General features: G+C 38.2%; 1 protein-coding gene across 6 annotated transcripts in view; it reads right to left on the bottom strand.

Annotated features, from left to right (window-relative positions):
- LOC126198643 (protein hu-li tai shao) overlaps positions 1 to 14,826 on the bottom strand; it is a 431,642-nt gene that overhangs the window by 57,089 nt on the left and 359,727 nt on the right. For all 6 annotated transcript variants that reach the window (XM_049935120.1, XM_049935111.1, XM_049935137.1 and 3 more), the window contains 2 exons: positions 1,589 to 1,681; positions 1,302 to 1,497 (listed from right to left, as the gene is read on the bottom strand). In XM_049935120.1, coding sequence (XP_049791077.1) covers positions 1,302 to 1,497; positions 1,589 to 1,681 — 289 coding nt within the window. The remainder of the gene's footprint in view (positions 1 to 1,301; positions 1,498 to 1,588; positions 1,682 to 14,826) is intronic.

Genomic DNA, 14,826 nt, shown 5'->3' with positions numbered 1-14,826 from the left:
ATCTTCCCTACAAACAACTATTCAAGAAATATAAATAAAACTTGCTCTAAAGAGGGAGGGATAAGAAGAAGAAGAAGAAGAAGAAGAAGAACATCAATTGTGACATTCTTATCACAGGCAAGGTCATTCACACAATGATTACCAGAACTCTGGACAACTATAATAATGACCATGTTCTCTATAAAAAGGAAAATTAAGGGTCACTGATCTTTGACAAAATCTCACGACAAGTAATGATACTTACAGATTACAGTATTTAGTACAAATGTGGCCTTTAGTACATCAGCTGAACACAATGTTGTAACTCATATTTGGCAACAAAATTTTTGCCTTAGCGGGATGCAACACATGGATAGTATACGCAACGTACCTGCTCCCTATCACTAGCATATCTTCAACAAACAATCAGGACACTCACTTCAAAAAGCCCAAGATAGATTCCACAGAGGTTCCCTCTGTAGATAGTCACTTCATCTGAAGACGATAAGTAAGAAGCCTCTCAAAATGGTTGCTTAAATCACAGCATAGCTCAGATTCACATTACATTGCTCTCTGCTCTTCTTGGCACTAGGGATTGGGCAACTGCAGTTTGGGTATGCACATTTGGTTGTGTTGGTCACCTCCCACCATATTTATTAAGCTGGGGTTTGAAACTCTTAAATTCAGTTATTTGAAACGCCAAAGAAGTCATGTGTGTCTACCCAGTTTTGTTCCTGGTCACAGTTAGGCAGTGGCCATTCATTCTGGTGGACAGTTGATGGTCGTCATACCAACACAAAAAGATGTGACGTGACGGCAGCAATGTTTGTGTATGACAACAGGGCTCCTCTCACACATGGCCTTGCCTCTGATGGGCTAGGATAAGACAGTGACAGGAATGGAGTAGGAAATGCCAAGTGAATGGGTTGGGCAGGTCTTGCACCTTCTGTGTGTGACTATCAACAACTCAACACTTCTGCTGTTTGGTGAGTCGTCTCCTTTACTCCTAAATTATTTAAATTCTACCATAAATTTCTCACTATATTTGCATTGTCTATAGACATATTCCTCATTCTGGTTCAATGAGGTTCTTATTACATGGTAACAATGAAAGAACGTCATATCCATATTCACCCTTATGTTGAGATGTTGAAGGTTATCATATGATGTCCATTCACACAATTCAGGATGTACGAAAATAGAATTTTAAAACAATATCAAGTAACTATCTTACTGATGCATACCAACAACACTAACGAAACAAGTCACTGCATATATTTAACAGTTATTCACCAAGGATTTTATGAAACAGACATACTTACACGATTCACCCCTTTGTTTCCTTTCTACAACTTTCTTGTACTCCTCAAGTTCTTCATCTGTTACTGTGTCAAATGGGTTCTTAGCATATGGAGTTTTATACACTAAAGCATTATGCTGGAAGCCTCTTTGAATTATTCCTTTTGAAGCAGCTCCTACCAAAATGACTTGGTCACCAGTAGCAGAGATATTAGCATCCTGCAATTCAAAGCATGTGCAATTAAGTGCCCAAAGTCAATAGCAGAAAACTAGCAAATGATATGAAGAAATATGAAAAATTTTTATGTACCTGCAATTTCTTCGCTTCTTCCCATGATACTCCTTCAAGAATGTGAGACTGTGGGCCTGAAGTAATTTTATCTGCTCGCCTGTTATCCTTTATCTGTAAAATAGGAGACAAAAAAGGTAAGACTGAACACTTTATATGTAAATTATCTCAAATACATAGTGTTTGATACTAAATTCCTCCTTGACATAAATCTGTAGTAAGATAAATAAAACAGAAGCGTGTCATCTGTAGCACATTTTGAGAATGATTTAAATGGTCAGCCTTTTTACCTTTTAAAAGTGCAGTACTAGCACGCTCTCAAAGATTGCATATACTGTATGTTCCCTCGAACTCCTACTTTCCTGCAGTTATTTATTTCTGATTATCTTCTGTTTAAGTTCCTTATGTGTTCTGTAGTTACACTGATAATTGTTTCTTCTTTTAATTAGTTTGTGTATCACTCTCCATGTTTTATACTTCCTGAAGTAGCCTTGTCCAGCACTTATTTTAAAAAATATTTTTTTTTAATTAATAGAAACTGTTATGTGGGCTTGCTGGTCCTATTTCGTGTTCAAGTTTTTCCTGTCAACTCCATTTTTATTTATTTACACTTTAATTTTTTAATTTTTCAAAGCATTACCACCACACTGTCAAAGATGTTACTGTATGTCTCTGCTTCAATCTAGACGTGTAACTTCTCTCCAAATGTTGTTTACAACATTATAACTTCTTTGGTGACAATACTTAGTAACTGTCTGAAGATGTCATTGTAAGCCAAAAACACAATAAAAGTAATACTGTAGAACGAAAGCAAACTGGTGCTTTCCATTCATTAAATGGTTACTGTTTCTACTTTATATGATATCCTACCCCCCCATGAACCATGGACCTTGATGTCGGTGGGGAGGCTTGCGTGCCTAAACAATACAGATAGCCATACCGTAGGTGCAACCACAACGGAGGGGTATCTGTTGAGAGGCCAGACAAACGGGTGGTTCCTGAAGAGGGGCAGCAGCCTTTTCAGTATCTGCAGGGCTAACAGTCTGGGTGATTGACTGATCTGGCCCTGTAACACTAACCAAAACGGCCTTGCTGTTTTAGTACTGCGAACGACTGAAAGCAAGGGGAAACTACAGCCGTAATTTTTACCGAGGGCATGCAGCTTTACTGTATGATTAAATGATGATGGCGTCCTCTTGGGTAAAATATTCCGGAGGTAAAATAGTCCCCCATTCGGATCTCCGGGCGGGGACTACTCAAGAGGGCAACGTTATCAAGAGAAAGAAAACTGGCGTTCTACGGATCGGAGCGTGGAATGTCAGATCCCTTAATCGGGCAGGTAGGTTAGAAAATTTAAAAAGGGAAATGGATAGGTTAAAGTTAGACATAGTGAAGTTCGGTGGCAGGAGGAACAAGACTTTTGGTCAGGTGAATACAGGGTTATAAATACAAAATCGAATAGGGGTAATGCAGGAGTAGGTTTAATAATGAATAGGAAAATAGGAGTGCGGGTAAGGTACTACAAACAGCATAGTGAACGCATTATTGTGGCCAAGATAGACACGAAGCCCACGCCTACTACAGTAGTACAAGTTTATAAGCCAACTAGCTCTGCAGATGATGATGAAATTGAGGAAATGTATGATGAGATAAAAGAAATTATTCAGGTAGTGAAGGGAGACGAAAATTTAATAGTCATGGGTGACTGGAATTCAACAGTAGGAAAAGGAAGAGAAGGAAACGTAGTAGATGAATATGGATTGGGGCTAAGAAATGAAAGAGGAAACCGCCTGGTAGAATTTTGCACAGAGCATAACTTAATCATAGCTAACACTTGGTTCAAGAATAATGAAAGAAGGTTGTATACATGGAAGAACCCTGGAGATTCTAAAAGGTTTCAGATAGATTATATAATGGTAAGACAGAGATTTAGGAACCAGATTTTAAATTGTAAGACATATCCATGGGCAGATGTGGACTCTGACCACAATCTATTGGTTATGAACTGTAGATTAAAACTGAAGAAACTGCAAAAAGGTGGGAATTTAAGGAGATGGGACCTGGAAAAACTGAAAGAACCAGAGGTTGTAGAGGGGTTTCAGGGAGAGCATAAGGGAACACATGACAGGAATGGGGGAAAGAAATACAGTAGAAGAAGTATGGGTAGCTTTGAGGAATGAAATAGTGAAGGCAGCAGATGACCAAGTAGGTAAAAAGAAGAGGGCTAGTAGAAATCCTTGGGTAACAGAAGAGATACTGAATTTACTTGATGAAAGGAGAAAATACAAAAATGCAGTAAGTGAAGCATACAAAAAGGAATACAAACGGCTCAAAAATGAGATCGACAGGAAGTGCAAAATGGCTAAGCAGGGATGGCTAGAGGACAAATGTAAGGATGTAGAGGCTTTTCTCACTAGGGGTAAGATAGATACTGCCTACAGGAAAATTACAGAGACCTTTGGAGAAAAGAGAACCACTTGTACGATTATCAAGAGCTCAGATGGAAACCCAGTTCTCAGCAAAGAAGGGAAAGCAGAAAGGCGGAAGGAGTATATAGAGGGTTTATACAGGGTCAATGTTCTTGAGGACAATATTATGGAAATGGAAGAGGATGTAGATGAAGATGAAATGGGAGATATGATGCTCCGTGAAGAGTTTGACAGAGCACTGAAAGACCTAAGTCGAAACAAGGCCCCGGGAGTAGACAACATTCCATTAGAACTACTGACAGCCTTGGGAGAGCCAGGCCTAACAAAACTCTACCATCTGGTGAGTAAGATGTATGAGACAGGCAAAATTCCCTCAGACTTCAAGAAGAATGTAGTAATTCCAATCCCAAAGAAAGCAGGTGTTGACAGATGTGAAAATTACCGAACTATCAGTTTAATAAGTCATAGCTGCAAAATACTAACATGAATTCTTTACAGACAAATGGAAAAACTGGTAGAAGCTGGCCTCGGTGAAGATCAGTTTGGATTCTGTAGAAATATTGGAACACGTGAGGCAATACTGACCCTACGACTTCTCTTAGAAGAAAGATTAAGGAAGGGCAAACCCACGTTTCTATCATTTGTAGACTTAGAGAAAGCTTTTGACAATGTTGACTGAAATACTCTCTTTCAAATTCTGAACGTGCCAGGGGTAAATTACAGGGAGCGAAAGGCTCTTTACAATTTGCACAGAAACCAGATGGCAGTTATAAGAGTTGAGGGGCATGAAAGGGAAGCAGTGATTGGGAAGGGAGTGAGACAGGGTTGTAGCCTCTCCCCGATGCTATTCAATCTGTAAATTGAGCAAGCAGTAAAGGAAACAAAAGAAAAGTTCAGAGTAGGTATTAAAATCCATGGAGATGAAATAAAACTTTCAGGTCTGCTGATGACATTGTAATTCTGTCAGAGACAGCAAAGGACTTGGAAGAGCAGTTGAACGGAATGAACAGTATCTTGAAAGGAGGGTATAAGATGAACATGAACAAAAGCAAAACGAGGATAATTGAATGTAGTCGAATTAAATCGGGTGATGCTGAGGGAATTAGATTAGCAAATGAGACACTTAAAGTAGTAAAGGAGTTTTGCTATTTGGGAAGCAAAATAACTGATGATGGTTGAAGTAGAGAGGATGTAAAATGTAGACTGGCAATGGCAAGGAAAGCGTTTCTTAAGAAGAGAAATTTGTTAACATCGAGTACTGATTTAAGTGTCAGGAAGTCGTTTCTGAAAGTATTTGTATGGAGTGTAGCCATGTATGGAAGTGAAACATGGACGATAACTAGTTTGGAGAAGAAGAGAATAGAAGCTTTCGAAATGTGGTGCTACAGAAGAATGCTGAAGATTAGATGGGTAGATCACATAACTAATGAGGAGGTATTGAATAGAATTGGGGAGAAGAGGAGTTTGTGGCACAACTTGACTAGAAGGAGGTATCGGTTGGTAGGACATGTTCTGAGGCATCAAGGGATCACCAATTTGGTACTGGAGGGCGGCGTGGAGGGTTAAAATCGTAGAGGGAGACCAGGAGATGAATACACTAAGCAGATTCAGAAGGATGTAGGCTGCAGTAGGTACTGGGAGATGAAGAAGCTTGCACAGGATAGAGTAGCATGGAGAGCTGCATCAAATCAGTTTCAGGACTGAAGACCACAACAACAACAACAACAACAACAACAACAACAACATGATATCCTACATATTTAAGGGAAAAAAAACTGTTCTGCCTTACGGCAGGTCTTGTCATGGGGGAAGCCTCGTCAGAAAGGCCCAATGCATGAGTGTCTAGGGAAGTGACTCCAGTGGTGGTTTCCTGTTGCCTTCCACTGATGATGATGAAATGATAATGAGGACAACACAACACCCAGACCCTGAGCGGAGAAAATTTCCGACTCAGCTGGGAATCGAACCTGGACCCCTTGGCTTGACAGACCGCCGCGCTGACCACTCAGCTATCGGGGCGGACTATTTAAGGGTAAAAGGTGTTCTAAAACTACAAGATGATGTAGCATCACTTTAATAAATGGCAGCAACAAGGGCTGAGGTGGAATTGTGCAACAAACATTTAATGTCATTTGGTAATCACATAGTAAATGACACCATCTTAAAAATACCAGTGGAATGCACATCTGTTAACTGTATTAGCCATGAAGGCTTCATATAAGACAATTTCTCGATTACCACAAACTACAGATAAAACCCATTTTATATTTCTGTTATCATTTACTTAGTATATATAATCGATATACATGAAAAGTTCTGTTTATGTGGAACAGAAGTCTAAAATATACATTTTATTTCAGTGCAATTCAATGATTTAACATAAGAACCTAAGGAATTATTTTTACGACTTTCTGGGGATATACTCTTCAATGAAGAGGAGGAGGAGGAGGACGAGTTGCTCATCCCAAATTTCTAAATTCAGTCTTAAACTCTGCCATGTTGTTGAATATGTATGTACCTGACATCTTTTGGGACTAATCTGAACCCTTTGAAGTCTTGCTAGATGCTATTTTTGGTCCTAGCATTTTATTTATGCTTTTCAAAATTTCTAAGGAATCAGTAACATTGGTAACAAAAAAGGATATGAGGAGCATTTAATTGTATGTACCGAGTCGTCGTCAAAATTTAATAACAAAACATTTGCCTTGAAGCATCTACTGATGTTTTCAAATGAGTTTCAGCTATCTTTTCAGTTAGGAGACATTACTTTTTATAACTATACATGTGTCATCTGCAAAAGGGACAAAAATTTACATCTTCAAAAACTTAAAGTGAAAGATCATTTCCATGAATCAGAAACAAGAGGACTCTAGTTTGAGTCCTGTAGTACGCTATGTATCATGCTCCAAATTGGGAGTGCCTATTGTTACGTGATCCACATGAAATTGATACACGCTGTTTTCTGTAACAGCAAATATCATAAAAACCATGAAGCTGCTGTATGTCATATTCCATATTTTGAATGCGGATATAACGGTTCACACAATACGAAGTTTTAGTCATGTCGCAAAATATTCACAATGGCAATAATTTCTGATTTACTGATCCTAATATACACATCATCTGTCAAAGAAAATGTAGCCTGTTCAGTAAATAGGCCTTTTTGAAATCCAAACTAGCTAGTGAGTATGTTTTTCTGCACTAATGGTTTGTGAATTCTATTGTACATGGTGAATCTGTCACCAGTACAAAATTTAGCTTGAATAACAATGCTTTACTAAGCATTGTTAGCATTTTTCTACAGGTGACAAGTCACCTTCTTTCTCCAACCTTTGAACTGACTTACACAGCCAGGTCTATGAAGACCTTATCTATCTACATATTGTCAGAGGTAAGAGAAGTAAAGTGCCAGCTAAAAATTCGAAGATTGACCATAGATTGAACCCGAAACTTTTGGATCCAGAGTCCGGTACTTTACCACTGAGCGACACGATGATCTTGAAAATTTTTGGAAATACTGGCAGTAGGCACATGGATCATGTCATCAATTCTTAACCAAAGTTCTCTCTCCTTTTCTTGTGAAGTAGTTTGACAACAGCATGTTTAATTCCAGCTGGAAAATATCACCGCAAATAAAGTTGATTACATAAGTAATTCAAAATACTAAAATATTTCTTTATTTGACTGCTGATCTCATGATAACCACTTGAATATTTATTTTTAAGAGAGTTGATACCATTAAGAATTTCTTTTGGAGATGTAGGGTAAGTAGAATTTTAGCAAACGTGTTTTGGAATGAATTTCTTAGAAACTATGGGTTACTAATTAATCATTCAAACTTCAATTATTTGCTACAAACTGCAATTTTTGGTGCTATCTTCTGTAAAACAAGGTTGCATTTTTCACTTTAGCTGTGTTAATTTTACTAGTTCGCAAGTGGTTTCAGCCTTCTAGGCTGTACAAAACAGAATATTTTATACTACCTCCACAAGCAGAAGTGTAATGATGTGAATATAAACTTATTTTAAATATGTTTACCAGCAACAGAAAACTATGCCTTACATATTGAAATGTCAGTCTCTTTAAATCTGTATTTTCTCTTCGTTTTGCTTCACAAATTCTGTCTAGCTGGTCTGACAACTTGACATCTACAAAAAGTTATTATACTGATCAAACAGTAAAGCTAAGTATGGAATAAACAGAATAACAGTTTCAAATGCTATAACTGCATATTGTCATCTTGAATGCAAAAGTACTTATATGTTGAATGAACGCTTAGATTTCAGTTGGAATTAGTTTCTTGTATTTAATTAAATTATTTTCAATTATATTTATGGTTTAACGGAATATATGGGTAAATATTACTGATGTCAAAGGAAACCAGTTTACTATTATCAGAAATACATGTATCTTTGATTTGGTTAATTAACCAATAGTATAAAACTACTTTTGATTTCAGGATGATAATATAAAATCACAGTCTAATAGAGACAGTCATGACTCAGACTGCAAAATTTGTTTCCATTTGACAGCTAAAACCGACACTAGCACTCAATGCATCGTATGTAAAATATTTGTTTTTAATTCTTTTCCTACTGAATTAATGAAATAGTTTTTATATTTTTTTGTGTTTACACATTAGTAAATTACCAATAGACATGAATATCATGAAATAAATGTAAAAACAGCCAAATCCCCCTTTTGCAATGACATAAGCTATAACTTATTCACGAAGAAATACATCTGAATGTGTATAACTGCAGCTTACTCCAATGCAAGCAAGAGAATATAAATAAATACATATTTAATGCATGAGAAGCTTGTATTTCGGTTGTCTGTTCTTGTCATGATAGTCACTTTCCTCGACATGTAGTACATTTTATGCAGGCTAATGATTTGCCCTTCTTACAGTTCACTCAACTTTCTAACAGCTGAATTGTTAACTCAACTTTCTAATACCTAAATATTTATGGAAAAGTAATTAATTTTGCTTCAAAAGCAAATGTGTTGAAGATCTTGCCGTTTGTGGCTCAGCTGTACCACCATTTGTGGAACTTGTTTCCTCTGCAGTGGGAAACAGCTTTATTGCTTTTGACACTATCATCACATTTTTGTGGCTTTCCCTTCAGCTACAGGTGTGGGGGCTAATTTGGTATGTTAAATAATATAAGTATTACACTCCCCAGTTTCCTACATTCCACACAAGTTTCCTACATTCCACATTCACTAATTTGGCTGAAAGTGTAGCGAACAAAAGTTGTTGTGTATATACACAACGTCTTTTAGCAAAAGGTCGATCTTTTGGTATTTACTGGCAATTTTTTGTTCTCAAAGGAAAACAACATACTTCGGTAAGGTATCTGTATGTAACAAGAGAATCATAAACAAACTGTCCTGTAATGTACCATTTCATACCTCACAGGGTTCTTAGGAAACTAAAAAAAAATTGCAAATTTGATGTCTTTTTTTTTTGGTTATTGTTGATGTTTATGACACTACATATGCCCACTATCATAGAAGCTATGTTACAAATCAATATGAACGATACTGTTCGCACTCAGCCAATATCACATTCAGAAGTTTAGCTTGCTGGCCACTTGGGGCACTGCCATCACAGTAACAACAGCAACGAGGCAAAGTGTCACAACTTACGTTAGACTGTATTCTATTTATTTCGCACTTAGCTTTATCCTTTGATCAATCTAATACCTCTGCAAAAGTCAGTTATCAAACCAACAGGATAGCATTTGTGAACCAAACCAAAAAGAAAACACAAATTTAAAGACACTGCCATTTCAATATGCAAGGCATGGTCTCCTACTGCAGGTAAATGTATTTAAAACAGTCACATTCACACCAGTACACTTATATTCATGGAGGTAATATAATACATGCTATTTTGTACAGAAAAACAAAATCACTTGAGAATGGCCAAGAAGGCTGGAACTAGTTGTGAACAAGTAAAATTAACACAACAAAAATAGAAAATGACACCTTATTTTAATAGATTCACTGCTGTGGTACCCACTGTGAAGAAAATATCTTTTCTAAGTTCATTATATACTGTTAAAAAAATTTCTTCATTTTCCTGATACTTTTTGCTAATTTTCTTAGAATTTTACAGCAGAGTTCATAATGTGTTCCAATCCTTTCACCACCTATGCCCCTGGATACTAAGTAGTCTTTTCTCAGTTGAATGATATTTTAGTATCATTAGCAACCTATAGTTTAAGCTTCTTTAATCAAATTCCACTGGTTACTTTCTTAGGACAACAGTTTTCGATGTAGCTACAAGTATGACACAGAATACATTACATTTTTCAGTAACACCAAGCATGTTGTGTATACCTCTCTTATCTCTACTTTGCAAATGCTTCTTGCTTTCTTCTGGTACTGAACACCATCATCAGTTGACCATCATGGTCTGAGACATCATTAACTATTCAATGTATGTGTAAAATGTTAATACCAGTGCCACTGGTTCCTCTGATTCTCAACACAAATTGCTTGAGAGTAGTTACATTATGTGCAATAGCCAAGAACTCAATCCACCTCTTGAATAAGTGTGCTCTAAACCAAATAAAATAAATTATCCATTTACTATTACCTCATTCAGCTTGGAAGTTCAGAATTTTAATAACATACAAGTTGTTTTATAGATAATTCAAAATTATTAGACTGAGTGTTTTCTACCCTAAGTAGCAATCTCTCCTCTCTCTATACTTGATCTGCATACCAAGTTATATCCACCTACATCTAATATAGCCACATCAGTGTTCAAATGCACATGGTTTGTAAGATGCAGTTGACTTGTTACTTATTTTTACTGTAACTCTCCAACTGTTTGGTGTATTTTCTTTAAAGACTTTCTTCTTTCACATTTTTGAAGCTCAATATTTGCAGTTATATTTACTTCCTTTAATAATAGTAACTTGAAATCTGAGCCTACCCAAAAACGATGTTGGTCTAAAGTCAGAGACTACAGTTATCCTCCTGTGATGATGACGTTTGGTTTGTGGGGCACTCAAATGCGTGGTCATCAGCGCCCGTACAAAATTCCAATTTCTACACAGTTCAATTTTTACACAGTCCAGTCTAGCCACTGTTATGAATGACCATAATGTTGATGAAATGATGAGGACAACACAAACACCCAGTCCCCGGCGGCCAGGAATCGAACCCCGAACCCCGTGATCCAGAGGCAGCAATGCTAGCCACTACACAATGAGCTACAGACTTATCCTCCTGTGAGTGTCTATGTCCTATCTTAAAGATTCTCCTGTCAAATCAGCCAATTTTCATTTACGAGTTTTAGAGAGATTTACACTGTGGCTTGTGAAATTCCATCTGCCAATAGCAGAAACAGAAATAGCAAACCCATGTTCAACCAAGTTAACAGGCCCAAGCAGCCGATCTTATTCCATGTTGACCCGACTCACATATTATAACATTAAAAAACAGGAACTAACATAACATTTGTTTGTGTTCAGTGTTGAAGCTGCCTCCACCATACACTCAATAATATAACTCTACTCTATACCTACATACATACTCCACACCTATCAAACTGCCTGGTGGAGGGTACCTACTAGCCATCCCTTTCCTGTTCCATTAGAAAATGGAGCAACGGAAATATTACTACCTATACTGATCAGTCAGAATATTATAACCAATTACCTAATAGTCAGTATATCCACATTTGGCATGGATAACAGCAATGATAAATTGTGGTATGGAAGCAATGAGGCCTTGGTAGGTCACTGGAGGGAGTTGACACCACATCTACACACACAAGTCACCTAATTACCGTAAATTCCGGGGAAGGGGGAGTCAGCTCCGGTGTCACATTCAATCACATCCCAGATGTGTTCGATAGGGTCCAAATCTGGCGAGTTGGGGGGCCAGCACATCAACATCAATTGAAGCTCTCCACTGAACTCCCCACTGTGTTCCTCAAACCATTCCATCACACTGCAGGCCTTGTGGCCTGGTATACCTTCACTGTCATGGTGACTTGCATGAGCTCCACTAGACCCGTGGATGTTGCCCAGAGAATAATCGAGCCACCACCAGCTAGTTCTCTCCCGCAGTACAGGTATCAAGGGGTCTTCCCCTGGAAGACAATGGATTCGTGCCTTCCCATCAGCATATGCCATGGTGTTAACACTGGCATATGCCTGGGTCGTCAGCTGCAGAGGCCCAGCGTTAGAAGCGTTCAGTCTACTGATGTTCAAACACACTAGTACTCTGCCCACCACTGAAGTCTGATGTTAGTTCAACCACAGTTTGCTGCCTGCCCTGTTTTACCAGTCTGCCCAGCCTACGATGACAAACATCCATAATGAAGTGTGGCCACACAACCCCATGACGTATGTTGCAGACACTCACCACAGCACTCCTCAAACACCCGACAAGTCGTGCAGTTTACGAAATGCTTATGCCGAGCCTCCGGGCCATCACAATATGTCCTTGGTCAAACTCAGGTAGATAGCATTCAACATACGGACAGCATGCTCACAGGGGCACTCTGGGTTGCTCTCTGTGCGAGTCTCGGTTCAGTGATTACATAACCACTCATCTCTGTCTGGTCGTTACATAAGCGCACTAGCATGTACACTCACCGCTAGTTTTACCTCAGCATGTGTCTGGAATAATGCTCCACTGTGTGACTGCGAAAATACTAAGTCCACGCATGCTTATGCGCAAGCGTACATCAAGAACCAGGGACTCAAGGAGGCAACAGTGTTTCCTATATAAGTAATCAATTTATTAAGAAGGCGCCAGTCTTTGTGCAGCTGCAACTGCAACGGCATTGGACCGCTCGCACACAAGATGCTGCGTTAAAGGATATACAGAAGACGTTCTCATCCGAATGTCTACAAAGCTATTGACAATGTCGATATTACTACCGTGGATGGTCTTGGTGATTAAGTTGCAGTGCCCATCTGAGTTTTGTGGATGTTTTCTTAATTTCACTATTACCAAAAATGATTCAGCTCAGTGTGGTAATGGGTGGATCACCGTTGGGTTAGTTAGTTATAATGGCGATAAAGTTAATACTGTTGTAGGACTTGAGACCTTTAATAGTGGAGATATGATAGCCTATCATACCATTCAGATTGGGGAGGTATATAACAGAGGTATGGGTAAATCCTCCTTTACATCTACAATGCCACTGGTATTAAGGACTCAATCATTGTAAAATTAATCAACAGGAAGGAGTATGTATATGGATTAAGGGTGATCCTGTGTGTGCAGCCACTCCTCATCAGGTGACGCTGCTATCACCTGGACAGGTTTATATTTTTAGTAGGTCGGTGGTCGTAACATTCTGGCTAATCAGTGTATATGCCTCTGTGAGAGTCCTAATTTCTCTTGTCTTGGGGCAGATTCTCTAAATTTTCACAATAGTATTTCAAGAAAAGATCATTACTTCTCTCCAGCGCCTTCACAAAGCATCTCCATTATACTCGCATGTTGATCTAATCTGCTTGTAATAAATCTAGCAGCATACCTACAAATCACTTCGATGTCTTCCTTTAACCCAATCTGATGGTGATCCCAAACACTCAAGCAGTACTGAAAATGGTTTGCACTAGCGTTCTATACAAAGTCTTTTACACAGATAAATGAGCTACATTTTCCTAAAAATCTCCCAATAAATTTAAGTAGACCATTCGCCTTCTCTACTATTGACCTTATGTTTTCCTTTCATTTTATCGCTTTGCAACACTGCCCCTAGAAATTTAATCATTGTGACTGTGGAGCAGCACACTACTAATACTGAATCTGAGCATTACATGATGTTTTTTTTTTTCTACCCATCTGCATTAACTTCAGATTTTTCCACAGTTAGACCAAGCTGCCATTCATCGCACCAAGCAGAAATTCTGTCCAATTCAACATGTATCCTCCTACAGCCAATAAACAAAGATACTTTGCCATACATTGCAGTGTCATCTGCAAACAGTTGCGGATGGCTGCTCACCCTATCCATCAGATCATTTATGTATATAGAGAACAAGGAAGCATTTATCTTTTCATAAATGCATGAATTTCTAGTAGCTTTTGCCTGTCTACATTTCTGCATTCTTTTCTGAACCAAGAATGCAACAATCACTGCTTCATCAGCACTTTCCAAATTTTGTTATTAAACCATGGTGGGTCCCTTCCATCTACTCGATGCACACTTTTCCAGAGTGTTATTTACAATCAGTTTAAAATCTGCACATAATTCATCTATGTCCCTTATATTAACTAAATTATGACCCTTCTTTGTCTCAGTTGGATGCTAATGACTGCTTATCTCCTCCTGGCCTTCTTGATGGATTTATGAGCTTTAGTAACCATTGTTGCTATGATGACATCATGATAATTAATCCTCCTCTATATTGACACTGATATCGTGCCAACCTGTTTGCAATCACAAGGTCTAAAATATTTCCTTCCATAAGGATTGTCTAACTAGCCACTCATGACAGTTTTCAATAAATGTGTTCAAAACTACTTCACAAAACTGTGTCTGTACCATCTGTAATGAACCCATAACCATTCAAGCCTATATTCAGTAGGTTAATGTCACCTAAATGGTGTTTCCTACCTCATTTACTATCACAGTATGATTATCCTTTTAAAATCTTTGCAGGAAGAACGTATGTCCTCTACCACTTGGCTAAGACAAGCACTTAGCTTGAATTTTCAATCTTGTATTTGTATCCTAATTTTCATTACAACTGACCCACACCTCTTCTGTGGCTTTCCTTCTTCTTTTCTATTTCCTCTGAAAACTTTGGTTTCCCATTGCAAGCATGCTGCGCCCCTTGGCTGTAC

This window comes from Schistocerca nitens, chromosome 1 (assembly GCF_023898315.1).
Source record: "Schistocerca nitens isolate TAMUIC-IGC-003100 chromosome 1, iqSchNite1.1, whole genome shotgun sequence".
NCBI classification, from domain to species: domain Eukaryota; kingdom Metazoa; phylum Arthropoda; class Insecta; order Orthoptera; family Acrididae; genus Schistocerca; species Schistocerca nitens.
The sequence above is the reverse complement of the archived record's forward strand: the minus strand, read 5'-3'. Positions and strand labels throughout refer to the sequence as shown.